We start from the raw sequence: 20,830 nt of genomic DNA, 5'->3' as shown, positions 1-20,830 counted from the left end.
CAGAAAGAAGCTTAGTTATGGCCATTACTCTGCTGCTATCAGAGTCCTTAATTCAAATTATATAGCACCGCCCAATCCAGACACACTGTTGGACATTCAGCAGAAACATCCTGATGGACCTTCTCCGCACATACCCGTTAAGGATATTTCATCACCTCCTTTATCTGTGGATGCTAAATCAGTTTTGTCTGCTTTAAAAAGCTTTCCCACAGGCACGTCATGCGGTAGAGATGGCTTAAGAGCACCAAATTAACGTTGCAATTGTTGCAGACGAACTACTTGATTCGATTACTTGTGTGGTTAATCTGGTGCTTGTCCTCCAATTCTAGGCGAGTACGTGGCTAGTGCGCCTTTGATTCCGTTGCTAAAACCAGGTGGTGTGTTAGGCCAATCGTTGTTGGCATAATCTGGAGAAGATTATGCTCTAAGATGGCTGTTACCTCAGTATGAAATAAGGTCACTTCATATCTGGGTAATCACCAATTTGGTGTTGGTATTCCATGTGGTGGTGAAGCCATTTTACACGCGGCTAACAGATTGTTGGAGATGAAGGGTGACTGCAACACACAGACCATGATGCTCATAGATTTTTCGAATTCTTTCAATCTTGTTGACAGATATACTTTGATTCGGGAGGTTAGAACTCACTTCCCAAGCATTGCAAAATGGGTCGAGTTTTGTTATTCTTCACCTTCTAGATTGTACTACAACGATGTAGTTCTTTCATCAGCTAAAGGTGTCCAGCAGGGTGACCCACTTGTCCCCCTATTGTTTGTGCTTGCATTGCACCCCCTTATTTCTCAAATTGCTTCACAATGTACCTTGGAATTTAATTCCTGGTACCTTGATGATGGTACACTTGCAGATGATACGCTTGAGGTGGAGAAGGCCTTGAAGATCATACAAAATAAAGGACCTAAGAGGGGCTTATATCTGAACTTGTCGAAAACTGAACTCTTCTGGCCCTCACCAGATCCCAGGTGCAGCGAAGATGGTCTCTTTCCTGCAAATATTGGTAAAGCTTCAACTGGAGTAAAGCTGCTAGGAGGTCCTGTCAGCCTTGATGCGCAATTTTGTAGCAACATGGTTCTCAACAGGGTTGATAAAACCATTCAGATGATGCAAAAGATCAAGAAATTGCAAGACCCTCAGTGTGAACTTTTACTCATGCGTAATTGCACCGGCGTCTCTAGACTCTATTTCACTCTCAGGACAACAAGTCCTTTGGAAATTCATGCTGTAACTTCCCGTTTTGATGAACACTTATTTCAATATTTGAGACATATCATAGTTGGTGATGGTGCAGGTTTAGGTCTTGTCCAGCAGCGCTTAGTCACTTTGCCGATCAAGGATGGAGGCTTGGGAGTATACACGATGGTTGATATAGGCACCTACTGTAATTTGGCATCTACTGCTCAAACCCAACAATTGCAACACACCATCTTGAAGATCTCTCCTTCAGCTGAGTTAAGCCGCAGCTTTGAACACGCTCTTCAGGTATTTACACAAGTTTGTGGGTTATCTATTTCTGAGTTTAACATCAATGACACACCCCCCCCCCCCCCCAGTTCATGAAGTCTTTGGCGGTAATTTACTTTGGTGTTGTCAAGGAATATTTAGCCTCTAGTTTTACTTTGAGCGAACGTGAATCACTCATTTGGCTGTGTAACAGAAAAGAGCATGCTATGGAATTTTTGAAAGCTATTCCTATTCATGGTCTGCACCAAGATGTTGGGCCTAGGCAATTCAGGTCTGTTTTGCAGTATAGACTTGCCATGTCATTGTTTGTTGAAGACAACTTGTGTTTGATATGCCAACGACCTATGGATATCTACGGTGATCACGCCCTACATTGTGCCAAGGAAGTGGGTGTAAAATTTAGGCATGACATGGTTCGAGACGCTACTGCAGACATATGCTATAAAGCAGGGGTTGCTGCCAGAAAAGAAGTTTCACTAGGCTTCCTATCGAACGACACTAATGACTTGAAACCCGCTGACATTTTAGTGTATAACTGGGAAGGCTGTAAAGATGTTTGTTTTGATATTACAGGTGTCTCGCCTTTCACGAGTGCTAGAACTCACATTTTTACTGCTGGGCAAGCTATTACATCTGCTGTCACGCGCAAGAACAACAAATATTTGGACACATGCTCAGCTAATGGACATGGGTTTGGTTTCTTGGCATTCACTACATTAGGAGAGTTGAGTGAGGATTTTATTGTATTTTTGAAGAGGTTAAGCAACTGTATGTCTAGTCATGATGCTAACCATAGAATTATTAGTTCACTATTCCATAGGTTAGACATTATTATTCAAAAGGGTGTCGGCGCCCAGCTTGTTGCTAGGCTACCCACCAACTCTTTGTAAATTTCCTTTGTTTGATTAATATATTGCCTTCATAATAATAATAAAAAAAAGGAGTTGGAGCCCAGATTGTCGCTAGGCTGCCAACTAACCACTTGTAAATACTCGTTTATTACAAGTTGTTCTTTCTTCTTCTAAATAAAATAAATAATAATAATAATAATAATAAGGCATGACTTGGTAAGGAATGCTTTAGCAGACATTTGTTATAAGGCAGGTGTTGCTGCTCACAAGTAGGTGCCCATGGCCTTTTTATCCGAGAATGTCACGGCTATGAAACCCCCAGACATACTTGTACACAATTGGATAAACGGTCGTGATGCGTGTTTTGATTTTACCGGGGTTTCTCCCTTTGCAACTGCCCAGTCTAGCAACTTCACTCCAGGTCGTGCTATTTCTATGGCCATTACTCACAAGCGTAATAAATATTTGGACATGTGTTCGACACATGGTTATGAGTTTGGCATTCTAGATTTCACAACCCTAGGCGAACTAGGCGAAGACACATGTGCTTTTTTTAAAGAGGTTGAAGAATTGTCTCGCCAGCCAAGATGCAAATTGCAAAATCGGAGGTTCTCTTTTCCATAGATTAGGTATTATTATTCAAAAAGGTGCTGGTGCCCAGCTTGTCGCTCGGCTACCTTCTATCGATGTGTATTAGTATTATTTTATTTTTTTTATAATAGTAATACATATCGAAGTTGCTAGTCTACCCAGCTTGACTTGGTAAGGGATGCTTTAGCAGACATTTGTTATAAGGCAGGGGTTGTTGCTCGCAAGGAGGTGCCTATGGCCTTTTTATCCGAGAATGCCACGTCTATGAAACCCCCAGACATACTTGTATACAATTGGATAAATGGTCGTGATGTGTGTTTTGATGTTACCGGGGTTTCTCCCTTCACAACTTCCCAGACTAGCGACTTCACTCGAGGTTGTGCTATTTCTATGGCCATTACTCACAAGCGTAATGAATATTTGGACAAGTGTTCAACACATGGTTATGAGTTTGGTGTTCTAGCTTTCACAACCTTAGACGAATTACACGAAGAAACATGTGTTTTTTTTTTAAAAAGGTTGAAGAATTGACTCGCCAGCCAAGATGCAAATTGCAAAATCGGAGGTTATCTTTTCCATAGATTAGGTATTATTATTCAAAAATGCGTTGATGCCCAGCTTGTCGCTCGGATACCTTCTATCGATGTGTATTAGTATTATTTTCCATATAATAATAATAATATAATCACAATCACAATAATAATAAGGAAAACATTAATAATTGGGTTTTTTGTCGGATACTGAAAATGGCTTGAAACCAGCTGATATTCTTGTGTATAGTTGGGAAGATGGGAAGGATATATGCTTCGATGTCACGGGTGCGTCTCCCTTCACAAGTGCTAGTACTTGCAATTTTATACCCGAACATGCTATTTCTGCGGATGTCACTCGTAAATGCACTAAATATCTCGACAAATGTGTGACTCATGGGTACATTTTTGGTGTTTTGGCTTTCTCTACATTAGGTGAACTCGGAGTCGACACTATTTATTTTCTGAAACATCTAAGGAATTGCTTAGTTAGTTATGATTCCAACTATAAGATTGGTGGTTCTCTCTTTCATAGGTTAGGTATTGTTATTCAAAAAGGCGTGGGAGCGCAGATTGTTGCTAGACTCCTAGCAAACCATGTGTAAATACTTTTCGGTTTTTATAATAATAAATATTATTAATAATAATAATACGCGGACAAGTGTTCATCTCTAAGGCCGGCTGATATTATGGTATACAACTGGGAGAATGGCCAAGATGTCTGCTTTGATATTATCGGGGTTTCTCCCTTCACCAAAGGTGGTAATCGAAGCTTCACTCCGGGGTACGCTATATCGGCTGCTATCACACGTAAGAATAACAAATACGCGGACAAGTGTTCATCTCTTGGTTATGGTTTTAAAGTTTTAACGTTCTTGACTATGGGAGAACATGGTGAAGACATTATTCTCTTTGTGAAGAGGTTGAAAACTTGCATGGTTAGTTATGATGTTAATAGAAAACTAGGTAGTTCTCTTTTTCATCGTTTAGGTATTATTATTCAAAAAGGCGTGGGTGCACAGATTGTTACTAGACTCCTAGCTAACCCTGTGTAATTACTTTGTTTTTCTTTTTAAGCCCTCTGAGGTGGTGTTTATAATTAAAAAAAAGATTAGCTCCTCATAATAATAATAATAATAATAATGATAATAATAATAATAATAATAATAATAATAATAAAAGAATCAAACACAAGGTACAATGTCGATAGATGGCTACCTAGCAACAAGTTGAGCCCCTACACCTTTTTGAATTGAAATACCTAATCTATTAAAAAAAGAATTACCTATTTTGTAATTGAGATCATAATTAGCTATACAATTTCTCAACCTCTTCAAAAGAAACACCATGTCTTCACTAAGTTCGCCTAAAGTGGAGAAAACAAGAACGCCAAAACCAAACCCATGATTAGATACCTTATCCAAATATTTCGCCCTCTTGCGTGAAATAACATTAGAAATGGCGACACCCGGAACGAAAGTTCGACCATGAATACCGAAAAAAGGTGAAACACCCGTAACATCAAAACAAAAATCTTTCCCGTTAACCCAATTACATACAAGAATGTCGGTCGATTTCAAATCCTTACCATCATCTGATGAGAGCCAAAGATTGACCTCTTTTCTAGTTGGAACTCCAGCCTTGTAAAATATATCCGAAACAATATCCCTAACAAAATCATGTCTAAACTTTACGCCCACCTCACTTGCACAATGAAGAGCATGATCACCATAAACATCCATTTTCCTCTTACAACAAGCACAAACATCAATATTATTAAACATAGGTATTCCAAGTCTATAACTAACAACTGCCCTGAATTGACGAGGTCCAAGTGTCTGATTAAGCCCACATATTGGTATAGCTTTGAGGTAATCCTGAGCGTGATCAAGCCTATTGCTTTGCCAAATTATAGTATCACGTTCTGACATAACAAATTTGGAAGGCATATCTTTCTTAACAACCTCAAAATACTGTATTGACAAATATTTCATAGGACGTGTGGCAATAGTGTTGATATTGAAAGAAGACAGCTCACATACCTGCATGAACAGTGACAAGGCACGCTGAAAGCAAAGGCTTAGCTCAGATTCCGGTGGAAGATTAAGGATGATATCATGCAGGTTTCTTGTTTGATAACAAGAAGCAAGAAAGCAGTATTTACTCGTATCTTCCATCGTGTGAACTCCCAAACCCCCATCCTTCATTGGCAGCGTAGAAATACGTTGTTTCTGGAGCCCAAACCATGCACCATCTCCTGTAACAATATGGTGCAGAAACTGTATCAAGGGACGATCATAACAAGAAATAATTTGTTGAACAGCCTCAGGTTGGGTAGTTCTCAGATTGAAATACAGCTTTGAAACACCTGCGCAACTACGTAATAGTAATAACTCACTCTGCGGGTCATGTAATTGCTTTACAGACTCCATGAGCTGTAAAGTTTTATCAATTTTATGCTTCACAAGGTCACTGCAAAACTGCAGATTACAACTCACCGGCCCTCCCAACAGCTTAACACCACGAGTAGGTCTACTAATGTTAGCTGGAAAGACTCCGTCAGCTTGACTTCTAGGATCAACGCAGGGCCAAAATAACTCTGTCTTGCGAACATTAAGATGTATCCCACGGCTACTGCCTTCAGCCTGAATTATCGACAGCGCTTTAGCTACTTCCATACTATCACCAGCAATGGTACCATCATCAAGGTATCATGCATGAAAATCCAGTTTGCACTGTCCTGAAATCATGTTCACTAGAGGGTGAAGAACCAAGGAAAATAATAGAGGACCCAACGGATCCCCTTGTTGGACCCCACAAGTAGATGAAAGTACAACCTCATTATAATAAAGTCTTGCTGGAGATGCATAACAAAAATCCACCCATCTGGAGATACTAGGGCATCTAAGTATAAATTCCTGAATTAACTTGGTTCGATCAACCATATTAAAAGCATTAGAGAAGTCAATTAGAAGCATGGACATAGTATTTTGTGTACCTTTCATCTCTAAAATCCTGTAAGTAGCGTGAAGAATACCTTCTGCTCCACAGGAACCCCAACCCCGAACTGAGGATCCCATAGATATAAAGAAGGATCCTTACAAACTGATTTAGCAGCTAGCTTCGAACATAATCTTCGCCAAATTGTACCAACAGAAATTGGTCGTAGCCCACCTCCAGGCTTGAGAAGAGGAGTTAAGGGAGCACTCGCAATGTACTCCCCTAAAGCAGATGGACATTGTCCATCCAACCATAAATTCACTACCCCCGTAATGGATGCTAAAAGCTCATCACTCACAGCAGTAGCCGCAACACTCAAAGCATCTAAGAGATGCTGAGCCCTAAGCACATCTCTGCCACATGTCGTGCCTTTAGGAAAACTCTTCAAGGCATCAAGGACAGCTTTAGAATCAACATACAAAGCAGCAGCTTCAACTGGTTCAGGGGGGATAGATGGTGGTGGAGGATTTGGGTGATCCTGGATTAACTCTTGTAGAGTGTCTGCATTGTCCAGAGATATACCATCGGAGGATAAGACCTTCACAGCTGCAGTGTAACGTCCTTGACTCAATTTCTTCTTACATGCTTGCACATTAAGGTTAGACTTCTTCTTCTTGTTTGATTTACAGACTTGCTGACTCTTCTCGGATTCAGCCAAAAGTTGTTCAATGAGATGAACACACCCACCACTTTCCTTCCACTGAACCAAAGCTTGGTGGATACTATCCATCTGAAGCTTCTTTCTAATTCCAGCCCTCTCTTCCCTTGAGTTCTTAGGCATGTAAAGATTTAAGGTGCATATTGGCAATAGTAAAAGCTGTAACCATGATGCTAAATCTGTAGGATTAGATAATACCTTATCCAACGCGATCTTTAAAGTCCTTGAAAAATGAAGCCTGCATGGTGGGGGGATGCTAGCAATGGTCGTGAACCGCTTCTGATAAACAAGATTTAGTAATTCTAAGTTGAGGACAACATCTGTGACGTCATCTCGCACAACTGATGGAATTGTGTCAGGGGTTTCAAGAGGTTTGACAATTCCATGAATGAGAAATTCCACAGAATTACCAGTAAGTGGTCCAACAGTGACATCACCTACATGAGACGCACAGGATTTCTTCCAAGCCTGTATATGCATACATGGCGCACACAACCACATCTGTAACTGATTTAGTGTTCGTTCCCAAGCTTCATAAACTATTCTGCTAGATCTGATTCTCTCGCTGCAAGCATGTTTACACTCTGTATTTGGTAGATGTCTATCACGCAAATGCCTGTAAAAACCCGACTTGCTGTATCCATTACCACCAGTCCCATTAGAACACCCATCAAATTTTTTGAAAGGACACTGAATACGTCCTCCATTGGTCATGGTTGGTTTGTTAGTACTCAAGATACAAGGAACCTTACCATTATGAGATGAGGTGGATGAAGTCTGAGGCAATGGCGACGAACAAGATGTAAAATCCACGACTTCATCTTCATCTATGTGTTGAATTCTCGGAGTGTATGAGGTTGTAGATCGAGTTGTAGGCATTGATCTTGAAATACAAGAAACTCTGATATGCACTGAAACACCTCCTTCAGACAAAACACACTCAGACTAATTCAACAGTATAACCTTCACAAACTCTCAAATCTTCACAGTTACAAAACAAAGAATCAGGGCCAACTAGAAGTTAAGGAATGGGAGATTAAGGATTCAAATTAGGCAAACCCCAATCGAAAACTTAAAATGTCATTCATTGACCCACTAATTACGACAAAAACAACAAACCTTCACAGGAAAACTTCCAAATCTGCTCAAAGAATACCTTCCCACTGAGAAAACCCACTTACTGCAACAAAACCTTCAAATTTCTACGGGAAACTCCCCACACACTAAATACTCAAAGAAACTGCTTAACTAAACCTTTCTCAAAGAACAGAAGTGAGCAATTGGAGTTTCAACACTTCTAATTATGTTGAAACATTCACAAAGCATAAATCCAAACCAATTACTATAATGTGCTAACCCTGAAACTTGAACCCGCACACCCGTACTGCTGTATCAACAACCACTTTCACACAAAAAAAAATCAAAGCTCAAATTTGATTTTTACTAACACGTCTATGAAAATCTGTGATAATAAACACCCAGAGCAAAATCTGTGATAAAAAAAACACCCAGAGTGAAGAAACCACTTACAGAACCAGGTGGTGGTTAAATTCCTTAAGAAATCATAACAACACTTACAAACAAAGAAAAACCAGGTTAAAGAAACCACTTACATAACTCAGGTGGTAGTTAAACTCCTTAAGAAATCTCTACCCACTGAAACTCTTGCTTCAACCAATGAAAAATCCCCTCTTCAAACTGAGAAAATCAAGGCTTCAAACCCCTGATTGAACCAACAAAGAAGAGTAACAGAACACCAAACGGAAGCTTCAAAACACCAATTAGCTCTGGCTACTACCAAAGAAATACCCCTCTTTAACCTGGGAGAAACCAGACTTCAAAACCCTTAATTGAATCTGCAAAGAAGATTTACAGAATAAATAATTGAATCCTCACACTCTGAAACCCCTAATAGAATCTGCAGGGAAGACTTCACTTCAAATTTCCAAAAACTGATGCTGGAAAAACAACAAGAACTCAAATCCCTACTCTGAGGATGGAGAGCTATTTGATTCCCTTGCAACTAAACCACAAAACCCGTCACGAATTCACCTTCAAAATCACACAACTATCAATCTCAACAGAGAAACCCCCCTAACACAGAAACACCACTTTCAATTAAAGCAAACCCTAATCAAAGCAAACCCTAATCAACTCTTTGATTCAACTAACCCACACTCAATAAACTGAGAAATTCGATTCTTTAAAACCCCTAAGTGAATCTACGAAGAAGAAGTACAGTTGATCTGAAAATTGATGGATTCGACGAGAAAAAAAAACGAGAAAGAAAGAAGAAGTTTCGACGAAAACGAGAAGAAAAGGTAGTCCAAAACATTATAAAAAATAATAATAATAATGTAATAGTATGTCATTAGCACAACAACCTGTTCAATTAATGTAATAGTATGTCGTTGGAGCTTAGCTTGTTAGGCTTCCAACTAGTTTCATGTAATAATATCCATCCAATAAAGAGAAATAATCTTATTTAAAGAAATAATAAATAATAATAATAATAAAAAGGCATTGGGGCGCAATTTGTTGCACGTCTCCTAGCCAAATCTTTGTAATTGTAATTTGTGTTTTTGTCCTTCTCAATTTAAGCCACTGTGGCATCTCTATCGATATTGTACCTTGTATTCGATTCTTTTGTCAAAACGGGCCCCTAGCTCAGCTGGTCATCCCCGTTTTCCAAAGTTTAATGCTCTCCAGGAGGTCCCAGGTTCGAGTCCCCAATGGCGTAATATTGCAGGAATTAACATGGAAGGTAGTGTTAGTTTTCCCCCCTTGTGACACAATCTCAGCCCCCTCCCGCCGTTTCGGCTCCCTTGGCTAGGTTACCCATGGGGCTCGCTGGTAGGTTAGCGCAGCAACCCGTTCAATTAATGTAATAGTATGTCGTTGGAGCTTAGCTTGTTAGGCTTCCAACTAGTTTCATGTAATAATATCTATCCTAAAAAAATAATTTATAATAATAATAATAATAATATCTTCCCCTGGTGGCATCTTGTCCGATGATGCTCATGCCTTGAGACCTGCAGACCTACTCATTTACAACTGGGAGAACGGTTGGGATGTGTGCTTTGACGTCACAGGTGTCTCACCTTTCACAAGTACTAGAACCACCAACTTCTCACTTGGACACGTTATTTCAGCTGCCGTTACACACAAACGTAATAAATATCAAGACATGTGTTCCACACACGGTTACGCGTTTGGTGTTCTAACTTTTTCAACGTTTGGTGAACTAGGTGAGGATTCCCGTGCGCTTCTGAGAAGGTTGAAGAACTGTCTCGCGAGTCAGAATATTAATTCCAAAGTTGGAGGCTCCCTTTTCCATATAATTAGTATTACTGTTCAGAAAGGTGTTGGTGCCCAGCTTGTTGCTCGGCTGCCAACTCCCTCTTTGTAATTATTTGACTTGATTTGCTTTTCTAATAAAAGCCCTCTGTGGCACTTTTCATAAATTCTTTTTAAAATAAAATTAATAAAAATAATATCTTAACATAGAAAAATAAATAAAAAGATATTCCCTCCGTTTCTTTTTAATAGGCTGGTTTTGTTTTTAGAGAAATTTAAGGAAATTAAGAAAACTAATCGTTGAAAGTGGCCCTCATGACACTTGTCAATAAATGAAGTGAAGTGAAATGGTCTGCATGACACTTGTTAGTAAAAGAAGTGAAGTGAAATAGTTCACATGACACTTGTCATCAAAAGAACTTAAGAGAAAAGTGGTCCCGAAAAATTAAAGTAACATTTGACTTTCCCAATTAGGAAACCGGTCTATTTTTTTGAAACATTTATTTATGAAAACCAGCCTATTAAAAAGGAACGGAGGGAGCAAATAAAAAAAATAATCAAAGTTCTCTAACTAATTCAACTAGCCTTAGAAAACACCTCTCATCAACTTACACCAGTTAGAATAAACTTTGTATGCTTCCAAAAAATTGGGTATGCCTTGAGACAGCCTTCAACCGGAAGGGATGGAGGGGTAAGGTTTCGTTCTCTCTCTAGAATCCAAATCTCCCAATCCACACAGAAGTCTTTTTACTATTAAATGGCGGGAGTCTAATTAAACCAGATCCAATTTCTCTCTCTAGAATCCCTCCGCCTTTTCTTTTTTGACCTTTCCCATCTCTCTCTGTAGTCTCTAGAAGAAAAAAGATTCATCCTTTTTCTGGTAAATCATCCAATTTTTTTTTTTTTTTTTCATTTTGGTTTCATTTTCAACTTCTTGAGCTGACTATCTATGTATGGGTTTGCTCGAGCTGTTCTTTTTTTTTTCTTTCTTTGTTTTCGCTTTCAGTGAAGGGTTTTCTTTTTCCCATTTTGGTTTTGTTAAATTTTTTGGCCAAATAATACTAAGGTTTTGATTTGCAGGAAATTAGACAAGTAGACCTATCAATGTCTATTTATTTATAAGCTGGTTGCTCAAAAAGGAAAGAGAGAGTTAGGGTTTTAGCAGCTTTTGATACGATGGAGGGTAATGTTTCGAACCATGTAGGGGTTCGAAACAACACTAATGAGGTATGTACTACTAATGATTCCCATTTCCTTTTATTAAGCTAGGGTTGCTTTTTTTCTTTTTCTTTTGGTTTTTTGTTTGTTTGCTTGTTAGCAATTTTAACAAATGAAGTAATTTGATTGGCAGGAAGTGAATAGAATGAAGTTTGGGCAGTCTGATGAGAGAACCGTATATGAGGTAAAGCTTTATTTTTGGAGAGTAAAAAAGTTGTAGTTTGATTTGTCTACTTAGTTATGTAAGAGCAAGGGCTATGGGGTTGAGAGACTCAAACAAAATGAACGACTTTAGAGAATTTGATCAAATTTGAGGCTACTATGGGTAGAGGGAAACCCCCTTTCACCCCAAACTCAATCATGAACTCGTTCAAATGAAAGAGTAGTCGGAAGTCCCCACTATACGGCTATTAGTCAGCCGTTTGAATGAATGAGAGATAATACGGGGGACAGTTAACCGTTCACTGCATATATAAGAAATGATAAGAAATGATACGGCACATTATTGTCCGTTTAAAAGCAAACTAGGGTAATGTGGTTTAGTTTTGTTCGGAAAAGTCAGTCTTATTTGTTGTTCGTTCAAACTTCAAACCCCGTACAGCAGTAGGCCCCGTTTAACTCTTTATCAACTCATTATCTCGTGCTTGTTTTTTTGTATACGGCACATAATTTGCCGGATAGTGTGTCACCTTCTCTATAGCATAGTGGGATTTGTAGTCTATCACCTAGTCCCTCGTTCGTTTTGAAAGGGATAGAGTGCTAAACCACTCTATCCCATAGCTCTTGCTCTAACAGTGATGCATACATCCATGTAACTTTTGTTTCCTTGTGTCACTACTTTGGTGATACTAAGTTCTCTTTTATAAAATTTGCCCTTTTTAAGTCAAAAAAAAAAAAGTAAAAAAGTTGTAGTTTCTGTATTTAAGTTTGATGTGTATAATGAAAAAGGTTCAGCATGGAACTCAGCCAAATCATGGGGATTACTGTTCTATTACGATAGATGATGGGGGAGGACTTGACAATGAGATGTTACAACAAAGAATTCATAGTGTGTATAGACAAAGAGAGGATCTGCATAATATGGAGGTTGAGCTTCGAGCTCAGATAATGGCTAGATCTGCTATTGTTGAAATGAAAAACAGCTTTGATGTTCAGATGAAGGAACACGTGAATGCATATGCGGAACTAAAGGTTTGGTCTCTATCCTCGACGGTATATATTTAAAGAGGTTTTCTTCCAAGCTTTGTAATTGGTGTACGAAAAGTTAGCTAGTGATTGATGAATTTCTTTTAAATAGGAGTATTCTAATTTGGTTATCACGGTTCACATGAAACCCAAACTGGAATCAGCTAGCCAGAGTAATGTAAACTCTGAACTTAAAACAGAAATGGTTTAACATTACTGTCTAAAAAGTGAGTGTAAGAGCCTGCTTCACTCCCTAATATATTGAAGTTAGTGAACCACAAACTTGGATCCTGTCACAATGCAAATTATAAAAGATGACAATTACGGCAGAATAACTTATCATTGTTCAGACTTGTACAACATGGGGCAAGATATTTCTGCTGGTATATTTTTATAGTATCTAATGTTTTTTCACGTTGCAATAGCACAAAGGTGCATGTTCTGCAGCAGCAACCTTAGAGTCTTGCACAAATAGATCAGTTTCCTGTTCGAATTCTCTTGGTTCTTCATCTCTTATTGAGGTTTACTGCATGTAGTGGATCATCACCACAATTGTTTTGTTTCATTGAAAGAACAAAGACAATGTTTGAGTGTCATATGATGACTTCTATTTTATTTTATTTATCTGTGTAGGAGCAGCTGGAAGAAAGGGAAAGCATCATACACGAGATGGAATTACAAATGGAAGAGAAAGATAGAGAGCTTCGTGCTATCACTATAGATAATGAAGCGGTAGGTTGTGCATCCTCTGCATTTAGTTTTATATTGACTTTGTTCTGTTGAGCAACTTCACTTTTCTCTTTCATGTTATTGATACCCTGTAGATTACAAAATAACGAAAAAGTTAATTCCATCTTTTCAGGCATGGGCGAAGGAGGATCTTCTTAGAAAGCAAAACAAAGAGTTGGCTAGCTTCCGGTGTGTTGTTTTTGAGAAACCTTGTCTGTTACTTGTTATGAATGTAGTCTCAGCTCTATTGTTGTTCACCGGCCACTTATATCAAGCTCATTATATACCTTTTAACCTCCTACCCATGTATCCTTGTCTGACTATGAAGTAGGTATCATCCATGTAGAATTTAGTGCATGTAAACCAGACTGCAATTTGGTTTGCGATAAAGTCTTAAATAAGTGAGAATGATTTTTAAGAAAGAACTGATGGTAAAGACTTCAAAGAGTGGGACTGCAGTTGGAGTATCTACACAAGCAAAACCCTCTCATTTACCACCTCCAACCTGACATAAATTGGGGACGAGGTTATTTATGATAATGATTTAGAATGTGTATGTTGTTTGCAGAAGAGAACTTGACAACTCAGAAGCTGAAAGAGCCCAAAATCTGAAACAAATTCACGATCTTAAAGAATATAGTCAAGAGAAAGAAAGGCAGATTCGTGAAATGGAAGAACAGGTTCTGATTATTAATTTTATCTCTATGCTTTCTTGTCATTTCGATAATATTAAATCTATATCGTTATCTTAGAAGTTCATGTGACAAATACGATATTTGACCAAGAAACATGATGTAATCTTTCTAAGTTATTACTAAGCTGTTATGTGCATCGTTTTCTATTTGTTGCTAATTTATAAAAAAGCTTCATTAAAAAGAAATAAAAAAACTTGAAGCACATGAATGTCACTCTACATCTTAGTGTGTGCATGTATTTCCAGAAGAAATGTTGCAGTTAATATCGTGTTATCCAGCTTGACAAAGTTTCTTTAGTTTTCCTAACATCTATATGTCCTGCAGCATCGGGTAGCACAAGAAGCCATTGCCTACAAAGATGAACAGCTGAGAGATGCCCAAACATGGATTCAACGTGCACAAGAAATGGATGCTTTACAATCAACAGCCAACCACTCGCTACAAGCTGAGTTAAGAGAAAGGACAGACGAGTTCAACCAGTTTTGGGTTGGCTGTCAAAGACAGGTTGGATAGTGTGTTACTTTTTGTTGTTGAAATCTTCATTCACACCTTTGACATTATTTATATGTATGAACTGTAGTATCCTTATATTTTGCCGGATTACTAGTTTTAGTTTCCAATTTGTTTATGTTGATGATGCTAGTTTGCGGATGTTGAGATGCATCATTTGCAAACCATTCGACAACTTAAGTTGGAGCTGACCGAGGCAAGAGAAAGGAGTGGTACATCCGTCAGTGAATCACGTGTAGGTCATGCACAATCTAAAGATGCATCTGTGCAGGGAGAGGATAAGGGAAACCAATTTAATGTGAATGCTGCTGGTGTAAGTGGTAACTCCGAAGTCTTGATGAATGGTGAAACAAACAATGCATTGAGTAAGGTAAGATTGAGGGTTCACATTCTTAGATATTACTTTTATGTGAATTGAGGTAAACTTTTCTACTTTCTAATGCCTTGTTTGGGGTAGTAGAAGAGATTATAGTCCCTCAAAATGTTTACCTATACCCTGTTTCTAATGTTTAGGTTTGATTACCGTGTTCTTTTTTAGTTTCCACTATAAGATTAAGCGTAGCATAGCTCTGTATTGCATTGAATTGAGATTGCTGTATGAGATAACTGGTACCTCTATTAAATTGACAAACCCATGCAGATGACTGATATTGTTCCCTTATTAAATCTACTTGGTGTAACTATCACTAGGCAAACTCTGATATACCTTTAGTTGTAGTATCAGGTGTGCCGACTTCTAGATTGAAGAGACTAAAGAAAGGTGTTTTTGATATCTTATCCTTTTAGTTTATCTTGGTTGCCAAATAGAGTATAAGGAGAGGGTTATATAGGGAACTTTGCTTCAAATGATTGAGCAGGAACTTCTCCAAATATATAAACCATTGCTCATCCCGTGAGGCCAATTTTCATCAATTATAAATATATATTGGTCACCGAGGTTGGCTCCAGGACTTACTAATGGCTGGCTGAGAGATGATATATCTCTAGATTTGGTGTTATATTACTATACACTACCTCTGTTTCTAGAAAAGAGGTACTATCGCTTTTTCATTTGAGCCTAAAAACAGGCCAATTTGAAAAAACAATAGCAACTCTTTCCATAAACGGAGGGAGTATAACTTTCCAGTAGCACAGCTAAAAGAAGAACCAGGAATCTTTTTCAAGATGGTAACATCTAATTGTACAAAATGACGAGAAAACTATGATCATAGAATTTAGAGACATTTGGCGAGAAGAACTTGGATCGACATAGTAAAAAAAAATTCGACTGTATATTTTAATTGGAATATGTTCCTTCGGTAGAATGGAGTTCAAAATATTCATATACCCAGACCGAAATAGTTAGATGTGACACACTTCAGATAAAAATTGTTGTACGTAGCTGCTGATATGGGTTTCTTTCAGTAGTGACTTCAGTAAGTGTCATGTGAGATATCTTGTAAGTAAAACGCCTAATTTGAATGAAAGAGACCCAAACTGCAAGGCGTCCCCTTGGGTTTAAGTGTAAGTTAGAAGCCTAAATGCTGGATATAGGGTTTTTTAAAGAGTTAAAGTACTTCTGAAAAAGGCGGCGCCTTGCTGGCATCCCAGGCCACTTTGGCGCCTTGGCGATGCCTCAGACAACATAGAGCTGAAGTGATAAGAATATTATATTATTTGGTAAGTATGTTGCTGGCTTTTTGTGCATTCTCACGTTTTTTTGCCAGTATTATTAGTACCTACTTCTTGAGATGGGGTTCGATTTTTGGGCCAACCATTTTCTTCTATTATATTCTGTTTTGATTTGATTTTTTTTCACTCTCAAAACTCATATGGGATTTCTCATTCAGTTGTCTCTCCTTTATCCTTCATTAGACTGAACGACCTGGGGTATCAGTTATTTTACCCTCCCTTGTCGAAATGGGTGCATACCTTCCAAATGGGCATGTTACTGCAGTCCATCCTTCTGTCATGCATCAACAAGGTATTCCACAACCTCAATTGGAACATTGTCAACCAATCCCTAGTATTGTATCTCACCAACATTGGCAGAATCATCAGGTATAATAATAAAAAAAACTTCTTTGGTGTTATAAATGTTGGTGGTGTTTCTTAAGAGTAGTCATTATTTCGTTTTCTTCCGTAGGTTGTATCTGAGAGTTCACATGTTCCAAATCAGAACCCATATCAACCAGCTGGGAAGAATATAAGGCCGAGCGTTCAGTATGACACTAATTTTTTGTCAAATGGACTAGTGCTATATCCTGAACGTTTAGAGGCTCAAATCAGTTCTAGTAAAGAGCCTAATACTCTAAAATCCAGTGAAGCAGCACAGGTATTTTCTTCATGAGCGGAAGCTTTATTGGGTAGATATTTCTTTCTCTAACTGACAGTAATGTTTATACTTCCCTTCCAGCCTGCGGAACAATTTTTAGAAGAAGAATCTTCTGAGAATCAAGATGCATTAGCTTTAGAGACTTTTAAACAGATCACTGGGACAAAGGTGTGTAACCCCCGCAATTATATTTTCAACTCTGAAATTTTCTATCTTTGATTTTAAAAGTTTGGAAATAGATATATTAACTTCTCGTACCCCGTTGATTTCTTGGTTGTTACGTACGAGTTACCTTGTTATTTATTAGATGAGCTAACCATAGAATTCTGCAGGAGAAAACCGATACCGTGAGCAGTGATTCGCATGAAGGCTGCACTCTGCCGGTGGAACAACCACGACTCTTACATCCAGATCCAAATCTCTTAGATGAAAGATCATTGTTGGTTTGCCTTGTCCGTGCAATTCCAGCTGGATCTGGTGGTCGAATTAAGATTAGTTCTACTGTGAGTTTTTGCATAGTCATAGGCCATTTTCAACCTTTGTTATCTTATTTATCTGACCCACAATTTGATACCTCCTTTTTTTTCTTAAAAAAAACATAGCTGTCTAATAGACTTGGAAAAATGCTGGTGCCTTTCCATTGGCATGATTATAAGAAAATATACGGAAGGCTTGATGATTTCTTGCGTGGTCATCCTGAAGTAAGTTCACCTTTTTAGTATGTCTCTCTCTCGCTCATTGTTCTCCAAGTATATCGTGTCATCTGGAGTTCTTACTTTGCGTCTCAGTTATTTGTAGTTGAAGGGGACTTTATTCACCTCCGCGAAGGAGCTCAAGAAATCATATCAGCTACTACAGCACTCGCGAAAGTGGCAGCTGCAGCTGCAGTAGCTTCTCCATCTTACTCCTCATCCTTCACTTCTATTGCTGTGACCCCAATGGCACAAAATCTCAGACTAAAGAAGCCTTCACAACCTTCAGTAGTTAAGGATCGAAAGTCTAATGATAATTGCTCTAACATGGTTCACGGCCTTGTGAATGTGCAAATTTCGGGTAAACAGAAAGACCATCTGGAAATAAATGGAGTACAATCTGATGTGCGTGGGGTTGGAGTTCATGATCGAACAAGGTTGGCCACTTCTGAAAACAAGGGAGACATTACTGGGAGACATCAGGCAAATTTCGGCGGGAAACTTCAGGGAAGGTAGAGTAATAGTTTTGACAGAAAAATGTAAATTACTGCAGTCCATTGTGTTTTTCTATGAACTTTTTGGTTAGCGTATCTACTACTTTGTGGAACTTATTAGCATCAGTGATCCTTGCTGCAGGGTCTCGGTAAATATGCCATCATCTAGAAGATAGTATGTACAATCGGTGCTCAAACTTTCATTTTCCGTGTTTTCGTTGCGACTAATGAATTCCTTTTTAATTTAGGTTAAAATTGACTACTGATTCCCAGTGTTTGAGCTGGTGAATTGTTACATTTTTGAGACAAATAATGTGCTCGTATTTATTTCCTCTGAACTACTTCTCTTCTATTAATTCATGGGTTATCTTTTCACTTGGCACTTCAACTTATTGCAAAATTATTAATTATGTCTTCTACTCTTTTAAGTATTAATCACATCTAGTGTTTGGTTTTCCACAGGATTCCTGTCCAATGGTGACAAACTGGTTGGCTGCTTGCTTTGGGAGAAACATAATCAGTGTAAAATTTCCTTGCTCGACTATGGTTTCAGCTGGGTTTGTTTCTCTACCAACAATGTCGTGTTTTTGCTCACAATATGGCACTCAGGGTTTTATCTTCCAAGTGAAAAGCAGTAACAACTAATGCACAAAGTTGCAATGTTGCATTATTAATGGTCCTATGTTGTGCCTTTTTATGTCTTTAAAATTATAAAAATAGTAATTTATACCACTTGCTCAAGGAAAGGAATATAGCTATATACTGAAAATGAGTCTTCCCCCCCAGTTTACTGCTCCCTTGGACTGTTTTTCTTTCATATTGTGAATCATGTAATGCATGAACATGAGAGGTTATATCAATACATGAGAACTCAGTCTCCGGATGACAGGATGCTTGCTCATTCCCGAGAGTCTGGAGGATTTTTGTTTTCTGTTCATATTGGGTGCAAGACCTTTTCAACACTTACCAAAGTTGCTTGTAAGGCTTCCTTGCCATCATGATGTGTTAGATGCTTCTTCCCTGCGGTACTGGAGCGGTACTGGATCTTTAATTGTAGAAATCTTGGAAATAACCACCTTTATTTTAGGAAGTCGAGATGAGGTCCCATTCCGATCATTGCGTCTCTATTCACTTAAGGGAAAAGCAGCCAAAAGGAAGCCGGAAGACAGATTCATACCGTGCATCCGTTTTGCACACTCTATAACGGCTCTCTATAAACCCATTCAATTCTTTACCAGACACCAACAGGAGATAGGACCACAGCTATAGCATAGCGTATAGTATTTTGTCGGTCTTTGTCATCAGGGACTATCAAACTCTTACTCAAAAAAATCTATGGATCGTTTGAGTAATTGATAAGCTTTAAATCTTTTGGCCTTACATCTACGTTTTCATATTGGTTGTATACTTGTATGCGTCACTGTTACCTATTTAATTTGGAAAAACAACATAGGTTTGTGAGGTTTGTCAACATCCTACTAAAACTTGATAGATAAATACTTTTTACTCTTAAACAACGTGATTAAGAGAAATATCTTTATCTTTTCTCGAGGAGTCATTCTTATTTGATCTTAATTTAGGGGTCTCCTTCGTCTTTGGATTGATTTATTTTTCTGATTTTTCGGATGAGAGCTTCTAAATGGCGACTTTAAACCGAATTCAGGAAATATACAAGTTTTTCACTTCGCTTAACGTTAAGCTGAACTAGGATAGAATGTGTCAACAGATTTTTTTCTGTCTCCTTCGGAGAAGGAAGTGCGAGTAATTGATAGGGTTGGCAAGATTTTTTGGGTAGATTGATATCTAACTGAATGTAGGCGTTTATTTACGTATTTGACTGCAAATTCATTGAATCTGCTTCTATAAAATTTCCACTGTTTTCCTCATCAAACATGTAACTTGTTATAGGTGTAATTTATGTTGGCACAACATGGCATACAACGGAGCATACGAAGCGTGTCATGTGCCGTGCTGTATTGTTCAAAAGATTTAAGTGTGTTGTATTATATCATGCCCGAAAATTGAACACATAGTGTTATGACGTGTTTTTAAAATGACATAATTTTCATAATTGAATTGATGCAAAATCTGTGACATAAACTTTTTTTGTTTTTTTTTGTTGAGGCATTTGACGTAATTGATGATTTTGAAGAGTAGTCAAATTTATGTAATCCTAATTGAGAAAAAAGGATGATATTAGATCGAAAATGCTATATAGGAAGCTTTATAGTAACCACAACTTTGACATGGCTATCTCACGTGTAATACATGTTAGAATGTTCCATATTTTGTTTTAGGTAGAAAACTCATCCTATTTCTTCTTAGTTCTGCAACTAGAGTTTCTTGTTTTGATGAGAAGATTGAAGTATGCATTGTTAACCTTAATGATGAATTAGACATTTGATTTTGAGGTTTCTGTTGTAATCCATTTATAATTTAAAATCTAAACAGAGAAAAATCATCGATAAAAAAAGACACAATCAATTTTTTTTTTTGCTAAATCATAGACCATCATATATAATGGCCATAACAACCAAAATTTTGAAACTACTGAAAGAATCAACAAATATCATAGTTTTGAAATCTC

At 38.0% G+C, this 20,830-nt stretch overlaps 2 protein-coding genes across 9 annotated transcripts; both read left to right on the top strand.

Moving 5' to 3' along the window:
* The first annotated feature begins 385 nt into the window (after positions 1-385).
* On the top strand, positions 386-2,352 carry LOC113292800. Of its 2 annotated transcripts, XM_026541657.1 has the most exons (3): positions 386-1,171; positions 1,307-1,497; positions 2,053-2,352. In XM_026541657.1, exons 1-3 carry the CDS (start codon positions 547-549, stop codon positions 2,197-2,199), a joined length of 963 nt encoding a protein of 320 aa, XP_026397442.1. In that variant the 5' UTR covers positions 386-546; the 3' UTR covers positions 2,200-2,352. The 2 variants fall into 2 exon arrangements, with proteins under 2 accessions (XP_026397442.1, XP_026397441.1); XM_026541656.1 differs by having other exon boundaries at positions 386-1,497.
* Positions 2,353-10,976: 8,624 nt separating this feature from the next.
* LOC113297670 lies at positions 10,977-19,180 on the top strand. Of its 7 annotated transcripts, none has more exons than XM_026546227.1 (17): positions 10,977-11,097; positions 11,487-11,633; positions 11,758-11,808; positions 12,579-12,815; positions 13,443-13,541; positions 13,672-13,727; positions 14,107-14,218; positions 14,558-14,737; positions 14,877-15,113; positions 16,598-16,783; positions 16,869-17,057; positions 17,139-17,225; positions 17,390-17,560; positions 17,660-17,758; positions 17,846-18,261; positions 18,386-18,418; positions 18,706-19,180. In XM_026546227.1, coding segments are annotated over exons 2-17 (2,205 nt in total). In that variant the 5' UTR covers positions 10,977-11,097; positions 11,487-11,582; the 3' UTR covers positions 18,707-19,180. The 7 variants fall into 7 exon arrangements, 6 of the variants coding, with proteins under 6 accessions (XP_026402012.1, XP_026402009.1, XP_026402011.1 ...); XM_026546224.1 differs by having other exon boundaries at positions 12,573-12,815; XR_003333582.1 differs by having other exon boundaries at positions 11,014-11,286; positions 12,573-12,815; positions 17,856-18,261.
* Positions 19,181-20,830: the final 1,650 nt, after the last annotated feature.

This window comes from Papaver somniferum, chromosome 7 (assembly GCF_003573695.1).
Source record: "Papaver somniferum cultivar HN1 chromosome 7, ASM357369v1, whole genome shotgun sequence".
NCBI lineage: Eukaryota > Viridiplantae > Streptophyta > Magnoliopsida > Ranunculales > Papaveraceae > Papaver > Papaver somniferum.
This window is presented reverse-complemented; position numbering and strand designations above follow the sequence as displayed.

Bases quoted from the DNA above. Each gene is read 5' to 3' on its own strand.
- LOC113292800 (XM_026541656.1), top strand. From the start codon at position 547: ATGAAGGGTGACTGCAACACACAGACCATGATGCTCATAGATTTTTCG. The intron at 1,498-2,052 runs GTATTTACACAA...TTGATATTACAG, and splicing joins GCTTTGAACACGCTCTTCAG to GTGTCTCGCCTTTCACGAGT.
- LOC113297670 (XM_026546224.1), top strand. From the start codon at position 11,583: ATGGAGGGTAATGTTTCGAACCATGTAGGGGTTCGAAACAACACTAAT. The intron at 13,728-14,106 runs GTGTGTTGTTTT...TGTTGTTTGCAG, and splicing joins AAAGAGTTGGCTAGCTTCCG to AAGAGAACTTGACAACTCAG. The intron at 14,738-14,876 runs GTTGGATAGTGT...TGATGATGCTAG, and splicing joins GGGTTGGCTGTCAAAGACAG to TTTGCGGATGTTGAGATGCA.